Source organism: Sarcophilus harrisii, chromosome 2 (assembly GCF_902635505.1).
Source record: "Sarcophilus harrisii chromosome 2, mSarHar1.11, whole genome shotgun sequence".
NCBI lineage: Eukaryota > Metazoa > Chordata > Mammalia > Dasyuromorphia > Dasyuridae > Sarcophilus > Sarcophilus harrisii.
This window is the reverse complement of record NC_045427.1, coordinates 35,857,989-35,879,426: the sequence shown is the minus strand read 5'-3', so window position 1 is coordinate 35,879,426 and position 21,438 is coordinate 35,857,989. Positions and strand designations below refer to the sequence as shown.

Genomic DNA, 21,438 nt, shown 5'->3' with positions numbered 1-21,438 from the left:
ATCTGATAGAATAGGGGAAAAAATCCCTTTCATTAAGAATCTTTTCCACTTGGGTGAGCACATTCTGATCTCTGAACTCACCCAGGGAGGTTTTTGTCTGTGCAATTATTGACTTCAGGATAATTAAGGTCAATAGAGATATTCATTCAATGTATTCAATCAACAAATATTTACTGAGAGCTAACCCTGTGGGAGGGCCTGCAGGGACTGTGGGAAAAGGAATGGCTCCTAAACTCATATAAGGATGATACAACATGGTGGACAATTAAATCGGGAGCTGGTTCAGTTGGGTCGGGGCTGGGCTTGGAGCCAGGAACTGCTGGACTCTTCCCCCAGATCTTTACTCCATGGGTGACTCTGGGTGACTCTGGGCCTCATTTCCAAACTGAGGTAGGGTTGGACTCTGTGGTAGCCAAGGACTCTTTGACTACCATCTCTAGAATATAACTAGTAATACTTGCCTTAAAGGTTTGTAATGAGAACCAAAAGAGTCAGGAAAGCAGCCTGATTGGGGGGGTGGGGGGGGGGAGAAAGAGAGGCTTGGGGATCAAAGGATGTGAGTTCAGATTTTGTCTCTCATGCTAGCCACTTGTATGAACCCTGACTTGATCAAGTACCTCAGTTTCCTCAGCTCTAAAATGCAGGCATTGATCCTCATGGCATCTGAGATCCTTTTCCTCTGTAGATCCTGAGCATGGGCACAGTGCTCTTCAAACCTTAATGTCTAGGAATCTCTTTGCTGTTATTATTAATTCTCCTTCCGTCTTCTCTGGGGGTTCAGACTAACAGAGAAGAATGACTCTAGCTAATAGTACATCTAATACTTTAGAGTTTGCAAAGCATTTACATATATTAGCTTCATTTGAACCTTGACCAAAAAAACAACAACCTATCTTGGGAGAGTTATTGGCTATTGTTATTATTCCCATTTTACAGATGAGAAAGAGACAGAGCCTAAGTGATTTGCCCAGGGTCACACAACTAGAAAGGGCCTAAGGCAGAATATGAATTCAAATCTTCCTGACTCTAGACTCAGTGCTCTCTCCTCTCTGACCTCATCTAAAAATGATAGAGGAATGAGCTGTTTCCTTTGGTCCAGTCGTGTATTGGACAAAGACAACCACTGGAATCTTAACTCTAAGGTTCTACAAGTTCAAGGAGGGAAGACCCTCCTTTCTTTTTGAAATGACTGTCAGGAGATCAAGCTGGAGCTGGCTCAGGTTTGTCCCAGTTTAGAGTGAAAATCTGCACAGGGCAGTGACTCATCTCCCACCCATTAGGGCTCCTTTACCCACTCTGAATTCTCGATCTGCACAAGTGATTAGAGATCTGCTGGACCAGTTTGCAAGTGGAATGATGCCATTAGGTTCCATTAGAAAGGCTCTTAGGTAAAATTTGAACTCAGAGTCTTCCTGACTACAGGCTCAGGGTTCTATCCACTGCAACACCTAATTGACTACTTAGCCTATAAAGTAGTCTATATAAATGCATATATATATATATATATATATATATATATATATATATATATATATATATATATATAGTATAAAATAGCCTATAAGGCCATTCTCAGTTCTGAATTTCTGGCAGGGTTGGAAAAGCTCTCTGAAGGCGTCCCCTACAGCCTGCCTTCTCTTCCTTGTTGCTCTTGAGAGCTGAAGACCCTTTACTAACACTATCAAAAGCATATTCTAAAGTGCCTCCATTCCGAAGCTTAACACACTCCCCTTCTACTCACCTCGACCATTTTAATTGTTCATTCATTCATTCCCTCCAGACCTCTATGAACATCAGGTAAGCCTATTTTATGAATACAGATCAGTACCTGTTCTGCCACCTGATTATGGTCTTAGAACGTTGCCCAAGGCCCCAAATGGTTCAGTGCCTTGTGAGTGTCACATTTTCAATTTATGTCAGAGATGGAAATGAACTCAACTCTTACCCATTTTATAGAAACAGATAGGAATCGTGTATAAGTGAATATTGGCAGCTAGCTGGTACAGTGGGTAGAGTGCCTGGCCTGGAATGAAGGCCCAAATCCAGTGGTTCAGATATTTACTAGCTGCAAGATTCTGACTCTGTCTGCCTCAGTTTCCTACAGTATCTCTGCCAAGAAATCCCTAAATGGGGTCACGAAGAGTGAGATGTGACTGAAAAATGACTGAATAACAAGAAGAGTATCAGCTCCTCAAGGGCAGGCAGGGACTCGGTTTTAATTCTTCTAGCATCACTAGTAGAGGAGCATTAACAAGTGTCTACTGACTTGTCATTGACTCCAAAAGTAAAACCATGGCCAGAGACTGGGTTGGGGGTAGAGTAGAAACTGCTGATAAGAGAATCTAGTTTTGGAAAGCAACAGGCCGAGGGAATGTCCCTATACCTTGAAGAACACTGAGGTCCTAGAAGAATCATCCCTTAGGTTTGGAAAAGGGAAAAGCTAATCTTGCAGATTTAAGTTTCTTGATATTTTTTGGCCACATTTTAGCCAACCAAGCTCGTGCTGAACCCAGTTGAGAAGCAGCTGACAAGGAGAAGCATCTCTCCTTGTCCTGGTCTCTGGGTCCACAACTCACCAATTTTGTAGCAAAGGCTGGGGTTTGGGGGTAGGATGGGGGAAGTAAGAGCCCCAGAAAGCCTCCCAAGATCTCAGGGATGCAGGTCGGATTAGACTCCAGTCTTTTATTTGACAATGTCCAAAGAAGCAGCCCCGTGCATTCTTAGCTGACAGCTCATATAGTCAGGAAGTTTTCCCTTTTGCATCAAAGCTTAAATTAGCCTTTCGTCAATTTGCACCCACTACTTAGGCTTCTGCCTTCTGGGGCAGGGGCTAATCCTACATTGCAGATTCTAGACACATAAAGATCCTTGTTGCATCCCTCTCTGAATCTTTGCCATGAGAAACTTCCTCCTTTCTTTTAACCCATCCTCATTTAGCATGAACTCAAGGCTCTTTTCAACCTTGTTGCCCTCCCCTGGATGCTCTCCAAATTATTCATGCTCTTTCTAAAATTCATTATCCAGATGTTCAATCAATTTGATCCCATATACTCCATTTGGGTTTTTCTTAGCTGAGATCCTGGAGTGGTTTACCATTTCCTTCTCCAGCTTACTTGACAGATGCAGAAACTGAGGCAAACTTTAAGGTAAGTGACTTGCCTAGCAAGGGTCTGAGGTGACATTTGAATTCGGGTCTCCCTGACTCCAGACCTGGGGCTCTATCCATTGCTGCACAGGCTAGTACAATTTTCTCCCAATTAGATCTGGGGATTGGAGATGGAGATGAGGTGAGGTGAGGTGTTTCTGCAGTAATTCTGGGTAATTCTTTTTTAGTATTCATCTTTTTATTATTTCCAAAGATTGTTCATTTTAAAGGATGGTCCCTATTCAGACCAATATGGCGTATTACATATACATTCTCATCAGAGATGTGGGAAAGTGTGGTTGATAAGAGCTTGGAGCTGAAAGCCAGTAATAGCCTAGGTTTGAATACTGCCTCAGACACTGGCCACGTGACATTGGACATCTCAGTTTCCTCATTTATAAACTGAGGACAAGAACAGCACCTATTGTTGTAATGGGAAGGGTCATGTGAGATCAGATATTTGAGGCACTGTCACCCAGTGGAAAAGAGGCTGATGCTAAGACAAAGGGCCTGCATTCTAGCCCTCTGCCTCTCTGTTCTAACTCTGACCTTAGAACTTTCATGAAAGTTGACCTCAGCTTTCTTATTTGTAAAATGTCCTTTAGGGTTCCCTTTACATTTATGAATCAATAATGCATGTTAAATGCTTTAGACTTTAAAGGACTTTAAAATCCTACACAAATGTGACACCACAGTTATTGTCTGTATAGTTCTTAGTTCAGTTTTCCTGGGGATCTCTGGGGAGCAGCCTTCTTTTCAGTTCAGTAATCACCACAAGGTAGCCAGGGATTAAAGTTCAAATCTTTTATTGTCTCTTTCAAAGTCTTGTCTCCTTTTCTGGGGCCCAGTTAGCTTTCTTAGGGGCCTTCCAGAGTCTTGGTCTCAGTGAAGAAACTGAGGAGAGTCTGCCATCAAGGTGGTGTGAGTTGGGATGAATGAATCTTGGGATGAATGAATCTTGAGTCCAAGAGCTTGTGCTTCAGCCTCCAGTCCACTTTTCTTCTCTGCTTCTGAATGAATCTGGCTGAGACTCCCAGCTTATATGCTCCACACTGAGTATAAACCAATCATTATATCACTAGGAAACCATTTTTTGTTGTAGGATTAAATCAATCATACTCAACTTATTGTCTCATCAATTCCACTTGGTTAGTACCTTGTAAGGATCCTTGTTTCAAGTTCTGGCCCATAATAATTGTCCATTTAGGTTTGCTCCAGGTTAATACAAGGCAACTCAAAGAGAACTTACTAAGCACCTACTATGTTCCAGGCATTCAGTATGTGAGGCCCCTGGGGTACAGAGACAAAAATGAAGGAACTTCTAAATGAATTTCCATTCTACCTTGGAGGTCCAGTGCAATGAAGGGAACAATAAAGCATGCAGATATTCATTTTAAGAAAACTTTTCTGGAATAGTCTTGTAAAAACCATGTTAAAAGGGCTTTTCTCAACTTAGCTCTGATATATATATATGTATGCTTCTCACCAAAAACTGATCATCAGTTGATCAGTTAACAGGAATTTATTGAGCTACCTACTATGTGCTAGCACTGAATTGGGGATACAAAAAAAGGACAAAAACCAATCAGTCAATACCCATTTATTAAGCACTTGGCTAAATGCCGGGGGTACAAAGGAAGGACCTACTTTCAAGTTCTTCCCATTCTAATGGGGGGGGGGGGCACAACATGCAAATACATAAGCTACATCCGGGATAAACAGAGTAATAGACAGAATGGATAAATTAAGGGAAATCAGGAAAAGCAGCAGGTGAGGTTTTAGCTGGGACTTAAAACCAGGTAAGTCAGGAGTTAGAGACTCCTGAGGAACAGTCAGAGAATACCCTATGTCTTGTGTGAGGAACAGCCAGGAGGCCAATGTTACTGGATAAAAGAGCATGTTTCTAGTAGTAAGTTATAAGAAGACTGGAAAAATAAAAAAGGGCTGTGTTTTATGAAAGACTTTGCAAGCCAGAGAATGATTTGTTCCTGGAGGTGACAGGGAGTTGCTGGAATTGGGGGGTGACAAGGTCAGACCTGGGGTTTTTTTTAGGAGAATCACTTTGGTGGCTAAAGGGAAGGTGGATTGGAGTGGGGCGAGACTAGACACAAGTAGGAACCCTTCCACCTGTATAATCCAGGCTTAAGGTGATGAGTCCTTAACAGGAAAGTGGAAGTGTCAAGGGAGAGAAAGAACGATAATATATTATAAAAGTGAAACCAGCAGGCCTTGGAGACAGCTTCGAGGTGGGGGCTGGGAGCTTGGGGAATCAAGAGTGGCACCTACCACGCAAGCCTGGGTGACCGGGAGAGTGGTGGCCCTCGGCAGTAACAGTAGAATTCGGAAGGGAGAAGCATTTGGGGATAAAGATGAGAGCAGTTTTGTTCCTCTTGAGTTTCAGCTGTCCACTGGACCTCCAGTTTGAGACGGCCGAAGGACAGTTGGAGGTGTGATAATCAGCAGAGATGGGAGCAAGAGAGGTAGATTTGAGAATCATCAGCCTAGAGTTGACAATTAAATTCAAGTGAAACAGTATAGGAGAAAGAGAGCCCAGGACAGAGCCCAGGCAAATGTACAGGGTCTAATGGAAAAGCATTAGAAGGTGTTGGTCCTCTTCCCCCACCCCCAAATCAGCTTATATTTGTTTTGTGGCGTGAGAGGGTGTGGCCGGGGTGAAGATCCGGCAGAACAGACTGAGGAGTGTCAGATAGATAGGAAAACCAGGCAAGAGGAAAACCCCCCAAATCCACAGAGAAGAGAGAACTCAAACTCTGTCGGGAGGATTCAACATGGCGTCCAGTAAGTCAGTGCAAGTAACTGAAAGAGGGAGGAGGACGGGCCTTCCCAGGGTTGAGGTGGGCCCGGCTGAGCCTTGAAAGAGGAAGGAGTTCAGGAGGAGCGAGCGTAATCCGGGCACCAGAGCCTGTTCTGGAAAATTCTGCAAGGCAGCCGGTAGGAGGCTGGGTCCAGGTACCATCTGATGGGGCTGGAACGTACAGGTCCCAGAGCTCAGGGTTAGGAAGAAATGAAACGAGAAAAGCCAGTCAGAGGTCTCCGTGTTCAGCTGGCAGAATTCTACCTCCTGTCCTGGAGGCAGCGAGTCACGGACGGCTTGTGAGCGGGCAGCCAGCGGGTAGCACCTGGGGTTTAGGAAGATGGCGGCATAGGAGGATCAAGTCGGGGAGCTGGGATTGTTTGGCTCGGGGACTGGGGCTGGAGGGGGAGGGGTGTAAAATGGCGGAGGGGAGGGATGGATTCGAAGAGCTGTTGTATTAGGCCTATTGACCTTGGCTGAGAGCTGCGTGCAAATGGGAGAATTAGAATTTACGAGCAAAAATTCTGTTCCAGGTAAGGAAAAAAAAGCTTATTATTAGTTCTGAGTACTTGGCTGTCACAATAGCGCACCATGGAGGACAGAGGGACCAGCCTCAGAGGCAGGAAAATCTGGGTTCAAATCCTGGCTCTGACACGTGTGATCCCGGGCAATTCTGACTATGAGTTGTAACTGAGTTATTGTTGATCTACCTGGGTCAAAGGTATTTCTGTACTGTGAAAGTCCCAAGGGATGACATCACAGGTCCAGGTGACGCCCTTTCCCCACCCCTGAGGGAATATGCAATGTGCTTCCTTGGAAGGAGTATGGGATTTCACTTTCAATCCATTTATTTAATTCTTACCTTATTTATTAGAAAGTTAGAGGGCCCTTTGCCAGATATGATAAAATCGGCTTTATTAGATTGTGATCTCCTTGACAGCTTTTTTTTTTTTTTTTCCTATTCTGTTATTTCGAAATGCCCTGGGCATCCAGTTCTGGAAACCACACAGGTGCCTATTGCTCCCGCCCTGGTTTTTTGTTTCTCTGTGCTGCCCCAGGGACCCTGGGACAGCTGGCAAAGTAGCAGCTGCTGCCCCTCTCTCCCACCTGTCCATCCTCCCACAGAGGTCTGGATCCCAAATCCCATCCCTACGGTACCCAGCACCTGGTGAAATGGGGACAATTCCATAGCTCAAATACAGTCAGGCTGCCCTAATCTTTGTGAGGGAAATGAAGAGGAATTCAGACTGAGAAGTGATTTTCCCTAACAGTGGGACATATCCCCAACCTTTTGCTGATGAGTTAGCTTGGGACTTCTCAGAACAGCAAAATGTCCATCCTGCTCTGAAGACTGCCTGCCTAAGTTCAGACACATTCATCCCCAGGCTGGCTGCAGACTGATGAATTATTTAGCTTTAGAAATTCATGAACACTGTCTCTTTTTGTCAGAGTCACTGACACACATACCTCATATAGGCTTCCCCAAATAAACCCGGAAGGATTCAAAAACACTCAACTCAGGAAAAAAAAAAAAAAAATCCATCATCAAGTGTGCATTAAGCAATTACAGTGTGCCTAGGAATGGAAATATAACAAAAAGTCAAAGCATTCCCAAGCTTCTCGATTCTAATGGGGGGAAATCAAATATAACTAGGTCAGAGTAAATGGAAGGTAACCTTATCTGATTAACAGAGGAAACTGTGGCTTCTGGGGGGAAGGGAAGGAGCACTTCCTCCCCATCACAGTTCTTTAGTCAATCAGTCAAGAAATATTTGCTAAGCACCTACTGTGTGCCAGCCACTATCTTAAGTAAGGTAAATTTACAGTCTTAATGGATATTCTACTTGTCTTCCTCTCATCACTACTAGCAGTTTCCCTGGGCAAGTAACAATCCTATTTGTCTCAGTTTCCTATCTGCTTATCTGCATACTTATCTTATGAACAAGAAGAATGTAGTAATCTTTATTTTATTATTATTATTTTGTTGAGGTAAATGGGGTTTAAGTGATTTGCCTGGAGTCACACAGCTAGGAAATATTAAGAATCTGAGGCTGGATTTGAACTCAGGTCCTCCAGACTTCTGGGTAATGCTGTATTCACTGCCCCAAAATGGGGCATCATGAGGATAGTAACTATTTTTTGACCTATCTTTGGATCTCTAGCCAACTCGTAGCACCGGTAGGTATTTCATAACTACTTAATAAAGCTGAATTGATTGAATAAGGAGGCTTTCAACTCAGACCAGAGTAAATTAACCTGCCCTGGTCCAGATGCTGTTGCCTTTCTGACCTCTGCCCACTGGTCATTTCTTCCTGGCCTCACCCCAGCTTTCAATTTCCCATCTGGAACCCAGATCCAACAAGACTATCATGTTAGACAAGTTGGGACTTTGTGATGGTGCCCGTGGCTCCCAGAGGCTTAGACTCTGGCCTTGGACATTCTCTCCAAGACCCCCAGCTCCTCTAGCCTTGTCTATCCTCCTTTGATGTTTTGAATGTGTGTATAGCTTGGAAGAATCTGTCCATGAGATTATCAGTGGCAGGGTTCCATGGAGAATGGTCCTAGAGCTTACTGCTCAATCTTCATTTCATCATTTCCATTTGCTACCTCCCTCACCCAGAGATGGCACTTTCTACTGGGAATCTTATCCCCTGGGTCTCATGGCCTAGAAATTTCTCTTTCCGTCACCTAGAACTGCACACCCAGAGTCTTCAACCCTGAGGCTGCTTCTTGCCTCCCTTCCAAAGTAGGTCCAGGAAGTAGCTGGTGGCTGGGACTTCCTGTGGCCTCTGACAAACACACATACATCGTGACCTCTTTGAGTGGTTCCACAGCTTCCAATCTCTGACTCCTGTCATGCTGAGGCGTCACAATAATGCGAATTGGTGGAAGGAGAACCCCAGCTAGAAAATCATAGTCCTTGGAGTGTGCTTATAATGTGGCTCCCAGTAGTGTGTAAACCTCTTGAGGGCAGGGACTGTGATTTGTGTCCCTAGTCAAGATAAAGGAAGACATTTGGCACAAGATGTTAATATATATATATATATTTTTTTTTTTTTTTTTAAACAGAAGTTGTTTTGTAGCTCCCATTCAGGCTGTGATTAGACTCAAGTTCATCTCTAGAGGATGGAAGGTGGAGGGAGGAAAAAGAGGAAGAAAGAAGAGGGAGGGAAAAGGAGGAAGATAAGAGGGAGGAGAGCAGGAGGAAGAAGAGAGAGGAAAGAAAAAGAAGAAAGGAGGGAAGCGGGGAATTCTGACAGCAGAGAGTGTCTGATGGGCAGTGCTGCTGACAGGGCAAACTATTCTCTGGGGATCCTGGCAGTACACACAGCTGAACCTGGGAGCTGGAGATGTTGCCAAGGGGAATGGGAAATAGTTAGTTGTACCAGGTGAAGACAAAGGGAGGCAGTGTAGTAGGTAGACCAGCAAACTTGGAGTCCAGACTGTGGCTTTGCCAGGTACTGACAGTGTAACTTGGGCAAGTTTTAACCTCAGTTTCTTCATGTTACCCTGGAGAAGAGCATTGGCTCAGAACAGAGAACTGGGCCATCCGTGCTTTACTACTTTAGTGATTTGAGACCCTCTCTAATTTTCCATAAAATAATGGGATTGGGCTGGATGTCCTTGGAGGATGTTTAAGTCACTTCTTTTCCTCTTCCTCAAGAAACTTCTGTAGCTCCCAATTGCTTCTAGGGTGAAAATACAAATTCTTCTCTGGCATTTAAAGCCCTTTACAATTTTGTTCAGTCTGTCCTTCAAGCTCATTATGTGTCACTCTCCTTTGAAGGCTCTGACTATAATGGAGTCAGACTGGTTGGCTTGCCTTTTGTTTTGTGCCATGTTCCATCTCCTGACTTTGCCCAGAACATCTGCCATACCCAGAAGGAATTCCCTGCTTGCTGCTTATGCCTTGTAGAATTCCCAGCTTTCACCAAGGCCTCTGTGGGTCCACCAACCTCCCCCTTCAACACTAAGTGTTCAGTGCAACAGACATTCAGTAGTCACCACAGAGGCACAGACATAAAAACCAAAAGGGTCCATCTTCAAGGAACTTACATTCCCTATTACATGATCTACAAGGGAAAGGAAACAAGCATTTATTAAGCACCTACTTTGTTTGAGACATGATAAATATTATGTCATGTGATCCTCAAAAGTATTCCTGCAGAAGCCATTACTTTTCCCATTTTACAACTGAAAAAAAGCTGTCTAAATTAGTGTCACAGGCCATATTTGAATTCCAGACTAATTTAATTGACTGTGCATTACCAGCTCCCCAACAGAACATAACACAAAGTAAAAACATTTTGGAAGGGGTGTGGAAATGCTTAACAATATAACACATGTATGAATACAAGATGATATTTATTGGGTTCCTACTATGGACAGAGCATTGTCTAGGCACCAGAAGAAAATTTAGAGAAGACAAGAGTACAACATAAAACACTCTCTCTTTGTCTGTCTGTCTGTCTGTCTCTCTCATAAAACATACTATCTCTCTGTCTCTGTGTGTGTGTGTGTCTCTCTCTCCTCTCCTTCCTCTCTTTTTCTTCCTTTGCTTTCCTTTCTTCTCTTTCTTTTTTCCTTCCTTTCTTCTTTGTTTCTTCTTTCCTTCTCTTTCTACCTTCTTTCCTTTTTTCCTTCCTTTCTTCCCTGCTTCCTTTCTTATTTCTTTTCTTTCTTTTTTTCTTCCTTTTTCTTTTCTTTCTCTCTTACACACACACACACACACACACACACACACACACACACACACACACACACACCCTTTTGTTACCCTGGAGCAACATCTAAGGAATTGCAGGTGAATTTTCAGAATTAGGGAGAACTGTTCTTGGGGAAGAAAAAAGCCTGTGTACACAAGAACTCCCAGCCCCAAGGAGATCTTGATAAAGGAGGCCCCCTTCTCCCCAGCCTGCCAAGTCAAGGTCAGGCTGCCCAGGCAGCAAGGAGAAGGCTGACCTCGACCCACAGCCACAGAACTTGGAGTAAACAACCGGGTTCGGAGTCGGCCTCACGAATCCTGTTTCCCAGATGGCTCAGCGGGAGTGAGAGCATGTCAGCCTTCCAGCAGATTAGGAAGGAAAAACGGGAAATAAGTAAGTCTGGGCCATCGACCAACTTGCCAAAAGGGAAGTAAAATAAAGTCATTGTACCGTATTCTGCCTGACCTTTAGAGGGAGAGTGAGCTGAGATGTATGTAAATGTGTGCTTGTGCGTATGTATGTATATGCGTGTGTTTTGTGTGTGTGTGTGTGTGTGTGTGTGTGTGTGTGTGTAGAATGTTTCTGTATTAACAAATACTTGAGAACATCTCCCATAGACTGGGGGTGGGGGCAATGCAGAGTAGTGGATGTCTTAGCATTTTTTAACTATGGAAGACGGAAATGCAGTTTGTTTTCAAGGGAAAAAATAGAAACATGGAACACAATATTTATTTGACTTTAATGGCTTAAAAAAATTTTGAGATCAAACACTGTCTAATCTCCTGCGTGTCTAATCTAAAGCTGTCTAGGAATTTCTTTACCCTGTTGGGGTGGGGCATGGGGAGAGAAACGGGTGTGGTCAGCCTGCCCTCTTCCCAACAACCTATGGGCTGGGAAGGCTAACAAAACCTGATGGGATCCCTGGGGGGTGTAATGGGGAAGGGTTTTGCAACCCAATCCCTTCCTCAAACACAGTGGCTATCACCAAGAAGCCTGGGACTGCTTCCACTTTTCCTTGCATCCCCATTGCTTAATGGACAATTGCTGATGGGTTTTTCCCGAGTTGGGTGTTTCTGAGTCCTTCCAAGTTTGGGGCACACTAGGTGCCACAGGGAAGAAATGTGCCCTCCCAGGGTGGTCCCCCTTTCCCCCTGCCCGTGCTAGCACCAGGGGGCAAAGTCCTGTTTGTCTCCCATTAACTGTGGCTTCGCCAGAACCTCCGAGCCAAGTTCCGTTCTTAGCTTAGTTTTTCAACTTGCTAGGGGGCTGGCTCTAGAAGCTTCCTCTCCTCTTTGAAGCATTCTTCTCCAGCAGGGAGGCTTCCTCATTTGCCACCTTTTCATTGGTTCCTTTTTTGGCCCTGCTTTCAGATCAGATCCTTTGTTACAATAGCTCCAAAGAAAGGAACCGGATACGAATTAATCGGGATGATGAACGTCATGGGACCCAATGAGATTACCTATATAAATCTTAAAGTGAGATTTAAATGCCAGCTGCTATTATTGTCGTTATTCCTGTTATTCCAGAGACTTTTGAGGCCACATAGACCAACACCTCCATTTTTACAGAGGAGGAAACTAATGTCCAGAGAAGTTAGGGGATTCCAGCACCATCATGGGAGCCAAAGCTATCAAGAGCTCACTTTTCCCCTGCTTTTTTTCACAGATGGCACAGAAGAAGCCCAGGAGAATGGACAGCCCATTGTGGCTGACTTCCTTACAGGTATTGCATTCTATCTTTCCATTTTTATCTATGTATGCTTCTCCCTAATCATTCCCTACCTAGACCTTCCTCAATTGGGAAGAGTTGCTTGGACATGGAAGATTTGGAATCAGAAAAATCAGAGGCTCTAATCACAACTTACTGTTACTTAGCCTGACAAATCATTTTCCATTGCTGGGTCATGTAAAATGAAAGCATTGGAGTAGATGGTCTTTAAGGGACCTTCCTGCTCTAATCTAGGATCCTATGACCCTACTGGTCACTTCCTAGATAGCAGGGGAGATTCTATGCATCTGTGATCTGTGATAAATTAGATCGTTCATTCTCAAGCATCTACAATTCTGCACAGTTAGGGATGGTTCTAGAACTAAGAGACTGGAGATGATAACAGTGAGTGGCTCTATGAGTGGTGAAGCAACTCCCTACCTGGGTTGGGAAGCAGGAACCCTGTGTTGCAATACTCTGTCGGTCACTAGGGGCTTAATCCCTTCACAACTTTGTCAAACTCCTTCCCCTTCCCCTCTGTGACAGGCAAGATAGCCCCTGCTCCTTTTCTAGGGTAAGCACATTTCTCCTGACCTTTTTGCTCTTTGCTAGTAAAGAGCAGATGTGGCAGAGAGAGCTCAGTAGAGGGATGCTTGTGCTATTATATGAAGGATGGTCAAATCACATGCAAGATAATATGCAAATGAGAATGGTAGTAAGGGGAGAGATGGGGGGAGGGCAAAATCTCACTTTTCTGATCTGTAAGAGGAAAGATCAAAGTTTCTTAAATTATGGGTCATATAACTGAACGTGGGAATGGAGAAAAATTTGGCAACAGTAAAAGGTATCATTCTGCCAAGATTTAATTATTTTTGAAAGCAAATAAGCAATACATCTCATTAGCATGCAAATTTGCTTTCATCTTTAATAAATGGTAGAATTTATGTATAGCAAAAAGTGTTTTAAAATTAATTTTTTTAAGATTTATTATCAGTAAATGTTTGATTTGTATACCTATTTTATATACCTATATACCTGAGGTTGTATAAGAATTTTGGGGGGCAGAAAGGGGTTACAAGTGGAAAAAGTTTAAGAAGCCCTAGACTATATAACCATTGAGTCTCTGATGATGATATTATGTTTTTCTGGTTAGTAATACTTTGAGAAGTCCAATAATTGCAGTATTGGTTATTCTGGGAGGTCAGTATAAATACTAATTAAGTTAACACTTTGAAGGGGGATGATGTTTGAATACAACAGAAGCTAGGAATGGATGACAAATTTGCCAAGTGATTATCCTGGGCTTGGAGTAATCCATTCTCAGAGATTTTTCCACTTTCCTTAAGGAAGGGGTGGGAGGGGAGAAAGTCCACATTAGAACTAGTGGCAAAGGGAAAATAAGTAACTGAGACACACATGTGGAACAATGGGAAAAAGGCTGGATTCGAAATTGTGGCCTGGATTTGGACCATGGTCCGGCTATTTACTACCTGTGTAATCTTAGATAAGTGATTTTATGGATCTTAACTTCCTCACCTATAAAATTAGGGGCAGAAGAGGGAGAAAGAATAGTGGCTTGTTAATTGAAAACAGATGAATTTTAAAAAAACAAATCAGAGAAGGTTGTTAGACTTGAGAGCTGCTAAGACCCCTTCTAATTCTGAATCTGTAACTCAGTGAGAAAATAGCAGAATGAATCAGAGAAGGATCCCCTCAGACACTCTCATTCACAGCACAGGGATGGGGGTATAGGTACAGTGCTTAGTGTGGCTTTGGGGAGGATATAGAATTCAGGGATCATAAGGACAAGCCCAAGGCTTTCCTCCATTGGTATGTGAAACACAGGAACTCAGCACTGATCTTTTCCCCCCTTTTGTTTTGGACAGAGGAAAGGAGCAGGCTACATGAAACAATGTCACTCTTGGGACTGGAGACTTACTGCAACAGGAAACTCAGCCTCCAGGATGCCCGGCAGATCAGTTTTGACAGTATGAAGAACTGGGCACCCCAGGTGCCCACTGATTTGCCTTGGAGCTTCCTCAGAAAGCTCTTGGCTCTCAACTCGGAAGTCCGCAACACTACTTTGTTATCGGACTTGCCCCAGGATGACAGGACAGGTGAGAAAGAAACACAAGTAGATGAGCAGGAGATATACTGGGGTACCTCCGAGGACATTTATTCCCTCACCGAACTGGTGACGACCCCGGACGTGCCCCTGAATCCCTTGGACCTCCTCTGTGCGCTTCTCCTTTGCTCGGACAGTTTCCTGCAGCAGGAGTTGCTGGTCAAGATGTCTCTTTGCCAGTTTGCCCTCCCCGTCGTCTTGCCGGACTCAGAGACCCAAAACCACACCTTCCTGCTGTGGGCCCTGCGGGGTGTGATGAGGACGTGGTGGTGGCAGTCCCCGGGGGGGCCCAGGACTTGGAGAGAGGAGAGTCTGGTGCTCACGAGGGTGCCGATCATCTCCTTTGCACGCATGGACATCAGTAGCCACTCCAAGTCCCACCTCCTCAATGCCGTCATGAGCCCCAGTCACCACCAGCCCCATGACTATTTCTGCCACCGGGAGATGCCGTCGGCGGCCAATGCTCGGGAGATTGCAGACGGCTTGGTCGAGATGTCCTGGTACTCCCCGGGCAGCAGCAGCAAAGAGAACCTGGATGTCTTCCCGGAGCCCGTCGCCTTCGCCAATCTGAGGGGTGAGATCGGAAGTCACTGGCAGCAGTTCAAGCTTTTGACGGAGACATCGGCGGCCGTTTTCATTTTAACCGACAACATCGGCCAGAAGGAGTACGAGCTGCTCTGCTCCCTGAGTGGGTCCACCACTCGCTATTACCTCATCCTGAGCCCCTACCGTGGCAAACGCAACGCCAACCTGAGGTTCCTGAACAAGCTGGTGTCGGTCCTTCAGATCGACTACTCTCACGTCCTGGTGAAGGTCAGCAGCACGGACAGCAAGCGCCTCGTCAAGCGGCTCCAGGCCATTGTGGTGAATGTCATCAAGTCGGCGAGCAGGAAGGTGTCCCTGGAGGACATGGCGGAAACGGCTCGGACCCTGGGCCTAAAAGTGGATGAGGATTGCGAAGAGTGTCAGAAGGCGCGCGAGCGGGTGGAAAAGATCACCCAGGATATCCAGGACGTGGAGCTGTACAAGAGGGAGAAGCTCCGGTTACAGGGGGACCCTTGGAGAAGCATCGCCCAGGTGGAGAAGGAGCTCTGCCGGCTACAGCGGGCTGGCGACTCTTCTCCGGAGAAATACAAGTCGGAGCTCCGGCAGCGGCTGCTGGCCCTGAGGATGCACCAAAACCGCTATGAGCTGGGCGGGGGCATGCAGGAATTCATTAAGGGAATCGCCAACCCCTCCCTGGTGGAGAAGCAATACTTCCTGGGCTGGATGAAACTGAAGCTGGAAGAGATGGCAAGGCAGGGCCGGCGGCAGCCCCCAGAGGCCCTGGCACCCCTGGGACCCAAACACAGTCGGCCGGCAGAGCTCAGCGAGCAGCTCTGGCCCACTTCCTTGGGGGTGGAGCACTTCTTGAGGGAGATGGGGCAGTTTTACGAAGCCGAGTGCTACCTTGTGGAGGCGGGGAAGATGGCGGAGAGCCAGAAGCGGTTCACCCACTTTGTGGGCCTGGCCTCAGAGCTGGTCTTGAGTGGCTTTCCTCTGGAGCTGATGGATCGAGGCACCTGCTGCGTTCCCTTGCGGTGGGTGACAGGCATCCTGAGGGAGCTTCACGCCCGGCTGGAGGGCAGACCCCGACTGCTGGTGCTCTCTGTGCTGGGAGCAGAGGGCACGGGGAAATCCACTCTGCTCAACACCATGTTTGGGCTCCAGTTTGCCACCAGCAGGAGCTACAAACCCCACGGCACTTTCATGCAGCTCATTTCGGTGACAGAGGACTTCCGCCAGGACCTGGGCTGTGACTTCATTCTGGTGATTGATTCCGGGGGGTTGACGGGTGGGGCCGTGGCCGCCAGGGGGGAGAGGTATGAGCTGGAGGTGTCCCTGGCCACTCTGGCCATGGGGCTCAGCAACATCACCGTGGTCAGCATGGCTGAAACCAAGGACACCCCTCTCGCTGCCCTCCATGCCTTTCTGAAGCTCGAAAAATTGGGGCACGTCCCCAACTGTCAACTTGTGTCCCAGGACCTCAGTGACGGGCCAGTCCCCAGACCCAACCCGAGAGACCGGAAGCAGCTGCTGGAACAACTGAACGACCTGAGCAAAGCCGTAGCTGAGATGGAGAAGCAGGACGAGGAGCGGGCCCTCTCGGACACAGTCTTGTGCGACCCTGAGAAGCACATCTGGCACATCCCTCGCTTGTGGCATGGCATGCCCCCCATGGCCCCCGTGAGCTTGGGCTATTGTGAAGCCGTCTTCGAGTTAAAGAGATGCCTCCTAGAGAACATCAGAAATGGGGTGTGTCATCAGCACAGGGACATCGTACACCTGGTGGAGCTGGTGGGGCGGCTGTGAAGGCAGAGACCCCTGGAAGTGAGGGCTACTGACCAACCTGCTGGGAGGGACCTCTCCTCAAGGGTAACAAAGAATGAAGCTCGCCGTCCTGGAGAGACTTCCTGGAGAAAGAGCAGCTGCCGCCTGAGCTTGCTGGAGGACAAAGACTCGGGGAAAGAACAGATCAGAAAGTTTGCATCCTCCTAGGACGACCCGGTCCAGAGAACAAAGCTTCCAACCAACCAGCCAGTGCACGGATGAGCACAGAGAGTGAGCGAGCATCTTTATCAGGAACACGGAACACCTCCAACGTCACTGACCTGAGGACCCCGAATGCCCCGGGAAGGAAACACCCAAGCAGCGATTTTCTTCTCTGGCGCAGGACCACAAGTATGCCATTCGAGGCTGCTCCCAGGTTGGCAGACACTTCCTAATGTTCAGCCCCTCCATACCGTCTCCTAGTGAAATGATGTGGGGCTCACCCTGGACAGCCCTGCCTGTCCTAGATGACTTTGAGTGCCCAGGACGGGGTGGGGAGGGGAGAAGGAATTGTGCACAGAGAGCCCGGTGTGTCCCCCCTCCTCAGGGGAAGGTCATTCTCTTGTCCGGGCAAGGGGTTCAACATGAATGTTGCCTGTGGCTAGAGTGAACGGGATTGCCACTTTGCTGACACTGGCATTTCTGCCAAGGGCCCACGGGGTACAAAGCACTTTATTTATTGACTTCTCTGCTAATAAGGAGTGATAACAGGCGGGTTCTTATTGTTTGTGCCTTAATTTTTCTATCTCCTAAATGAGGCCCTGAATGCCCAGCTGATGTGTTCTGAGGATGAATGAGAGTGTGTCTGTAAACTTGGAATACCTCAGAAAGTCACCATAAAAATGTCACACCTCATTGCTTTCTCGATAGCCAGGAGTCATTCTTTCCTCCAGGACGTCTGTGGGACACTTGTGCTGTGCCCAGGGTTGGAATGACCGGAGGGTGCTTTGAGTGGCTCCGAACACTGGAGAAAGAGGAAATAAGACAAAAATACCGAGACATCTTGGGCAAACTCCCAAGGCACGGGTACAGTTCCGTTAATGTTTGTAAAAGGGACTCATCAGAGGATAAAGGAAATACTTTTCCACTTGATTCAACACAAGCATTAAGTTCAGACTCTGTCTCTTTAAGTACCTAAATCTATTATCCTGTATGCACAGAAAAAGATAGCATGGCCAAGGAGCTCTAACCTTGGATTCAGGAATGAACGAACGAACGAATGAATGAATGAATGAATGAATGAATGAAAAAGCCCTTTTAAAACCCAAGAGTTCAAGAACAGAGTGAATGGTCAAGAAGGTACCTCCTCTCAGGAGCTCCCAAGCTGGGTCCAGGTCCTACCTCTCATTTGAACTGGCTTTTTGTGATCCTGAGTAAATCACCTAATATCTCAGTGTCCCTACTTGTATTTAAGAATTTAAGTGATCTGTCTGCATTGGTGAATCAAACATGTTTCATCAAAGGTTAAATGCCTACTATGCGCCAGGTATTGTGCTGAAGATACAAAAACAAAAAACAAAGCAATCCCTTTCCATCAAAGCACTTCCATTCTAACTGGGGGGGGGGGGGGGGGGGGGGGGGATGATGGGGAGGAGAGGGAACCAACACACACACACACAAAAAAGAAAAAAAAAATGTCAGTACAAATGTAGCGGGAGCATCTACTTTGGAAGTGCCCTTCACCAAATTCTCTTCACCTACTCTCAAAAAATGTGCCCTCAGAAGAGATGTCATTTAATGGATCTGTGACTTCAGTGGGACGGGGGTGGGAATGGGGTGTTTTCATTCCTTGTAAAGACTGCACTTTCTCCACATCTCCTATTCTTGTTTTTAGTCCAATCTGACCATTAATCCTTTATGGATGTGGTAGAGGTTTTCCTCTGATTATTTTCAGAATCAGTATTAAAAGTACCTACTATGTGTCAGGCCCTATGCTAAACACTGGGGTTACAAAGAAAGCCAAGAGGTGGTTCCTGTCCTCAGTGAGCTCCCAATCTAATGGGTAACATGCAAACAAATATGTACATACATGGCATATACAAGATAAACAGGAAATTACGAACAAGGGGAAGGCATTGGAATGAAGAGCATTTGGGAATGGCTAGGCCGTAGGAGTGAGCACTGTTAAGTTTCATTCTTACTCTATGATCAGTCTACTTCCTTTTCCCTACCCATATTCAATGATACTGTCTGTGCTCATTTTGACATTCATCTAGGCGTCAAGAGCCTACTCTGTGCCGGGCACAGTGCTAAACCCTTGGGATTGGTCTCCTTTTCATTAATCGTGATTTTGATTCTTCCCAAATCATATTATCATGATTAATCACCATGATAGCATCACAAGGGGAATACCAAGATGAAAGAGCTGGGCTTCCATAACAGTGAGTAATTGGGATCATACTTAAAAAATCAATTTTGCAAATGTAATCTAGTCAAATAATCTATTACTCAATTCCAGGCCCAGCCAAAATATACATATTGGTGGATTTCATTGGTGGACTATGTGCCCCACACTGTGTCATTTCACTGGGCCTTGGGAAAAGTAAAAAAGACAAATAGTCCCTGCCTGCAGGGAGCTTACATTCTGCCGAGGAGAAACAAATGGACACAGATTAAGTCAACACCAAAAGTATATCAATACAAAATAATTGGGGGGGGGGGATAATGAGAAAGCACAAGAACTGGAGCAGTGGGGAAGGTCTCAGAGGAGATGATCTAGAAGGAAGCCAAGGATTTTAAAGGAAGAGAAGGCATCTAAGGCAGGAGGAACAAACTGTACAAAGACATGGTGTGAGGAGATGGTATGTCACATACAACCAGAATATCGCCTGCATGTGAGACCAGACTGGAAAGCTCAGCTGAAGCCAGGCTCCTAGGCTTTAAAAGCGGGCAGATGAATTTCTATTCTCTCCTAGAGGGATTATGTATTCCACCAGCCAGTGGGTCCAGCTCCTTATTATGACCTGGATGCTCTATTTATCCATTCACTTTCCAGCTTGAGTTCTTCCCAAGGCTGGAATTTGGAGGTTTTGCAGGATCCTGAGGCTCTGCCATTAGTCTAATCTCTTACAAAAGGGAATGTTTATATCCTAGCTTTATTTTCACACAATTGACTGAGCTGAGAAGAGGCAGAGGATATTGGGTTCCATTGTGTCATTTTATTGGATTTTTTTTTTTTAAGCAGCTGAGGCAGTGAAACCATATAGGTCCTAAAGTTCTCAATGAGTCAGTCATACATGCTGTAGAATTAAACACAAATCTGTGCCATATTCAATTACAGAGATAACTTTGTTCGGTGAGCCACTAAATATTGTATTAATACCAAGCTGAAGTGTACGATAGAGAAATACACAATGGTAGATTTTGAGGCAGTAAGGCTTTTCAAAGCCTCCTAGTCCAGCCCTTTCTGTTACAGTTGGGGAAACTGAGGCCCAATGACAATGATTTGCCTAAAGTCACATAAGAGGATTGGAACCCGGGCCTCTGACTTTAAGAAGTCTTCCTCCTGTGAAGTCTCATTTAAGGAAACTTATCATTGTTGTAGAAGATGTCCCAGGTAGAGAGCAAATATTGGATTTACCAGTTAAAGTGAAAGTCTCCAAATGCCCTATTTCCTGGGAAAGGCAAATGGATGAAATAATATACAGGCCCTAAAATCTAGTAATTTATTTGAAGGCACATTTAGTATCTGAAATTCCCATAGTCATATAAAATACTCAAAATTTGAAAAACCAAAAAGGATATTCTCTTCCACAAGGCTACCTTCTGTTTCAGACCTTTATTGGTTCTGGCTCAGTCTTCCTGTCTGCCCATTCCTTGGCTATTCTCCCTGCCCGAGTGCCTGAATAACACAAACACTTGGAGGCCCGGCATCTCAACAATCCCAACAATTAGACAAACACTAGCCTGTGATTAGTTCTAACACTGTGAGTACAGCAGAACTCACTTGTCCCCACATCATTTTTTCCAGTGGGGGGGAGGGGGGGAATCATTGGCCAATCTCATTAAGTAATCTTGTATTGCCATCCCAAAGTGACAGGATCACGGGAGGTTAGACTGAGGGCTGGAGAAGGCATCTGAGGCCATCTAAAGCCATCTAGTCCAATGCCCTCTGCCATCCAGGCTTATATTTACTGGCTTATATTTATGCTGCTTATATTTCCTAGCTGTGTGACCATGGGAAAGCCATTTAATATCTCCAAACTTCAGTTTCTTCTTCTGTAAAGTGAGATTGAACTAGATACTCTCAAAGGTCCCTTCTTGCTTTGAAACCTATGATTCTATCTCTCCCAATCCCACCCTCCTGGCTTCTCCCTTCAGTTCTTTTGATCCAGATGAGGAAGGGAAAGCCAAATGGATTTACATGCCCGGCTCCCAAGGTCACAGAGTGGAGTAAATGGCAGAGAGAAAGGATCTTTGAATTTCAAGTCCACTGCACCCCATTGCATGGTTAGGATTTCATTTTTCCCTTTCTGCTGATTATCCAGAACCGCCTCGTTCTCCAGCCTTTCGATACCCATGTCAGCCAGGGAAGCTTTCTCATTCCCACTGTGGACTCGGGCCCATATAT

General features: G+C 45.7%; 1 protein-coding gene across 9 annotated transcripts in view; it reads left to right on the top strand.

The window, feature by feature from the left end:
• URGCP (upregulator of cell proliferation) overlaps positions 1–18,407 on the top strand; it is a 67,646-nt gene extending 49,239 nt beyond the window's left edge. For 8 of the 9 annotated variants that reach the window (XM_023495231.2, XM_012540472.3, XM_031949897.1 and 5 more), the window contains 2 exons: positions 12,332–12,388; positions 14,260–18,407. In XM_023495231.2, the coding sequence (XP_023350999.1) occupies positions 12,332–12,388; positions 14,260–16,850 (2,648 nt within the window). In that variant the 3' untranslated portion in view covers positions 16,851–18,407. Of the gene's footprint in view, positions 1–10,874; positions 11,060–12,331; positions 12,389–14,259 lie in introns of all 9 variants that reach the window. The other variant, XM_031949898.1, reaches the window with a different exon arrangement.
• The last annotated feature ends 3,031 nt before the right edge of the window (positions 18,408–21,438 follow it).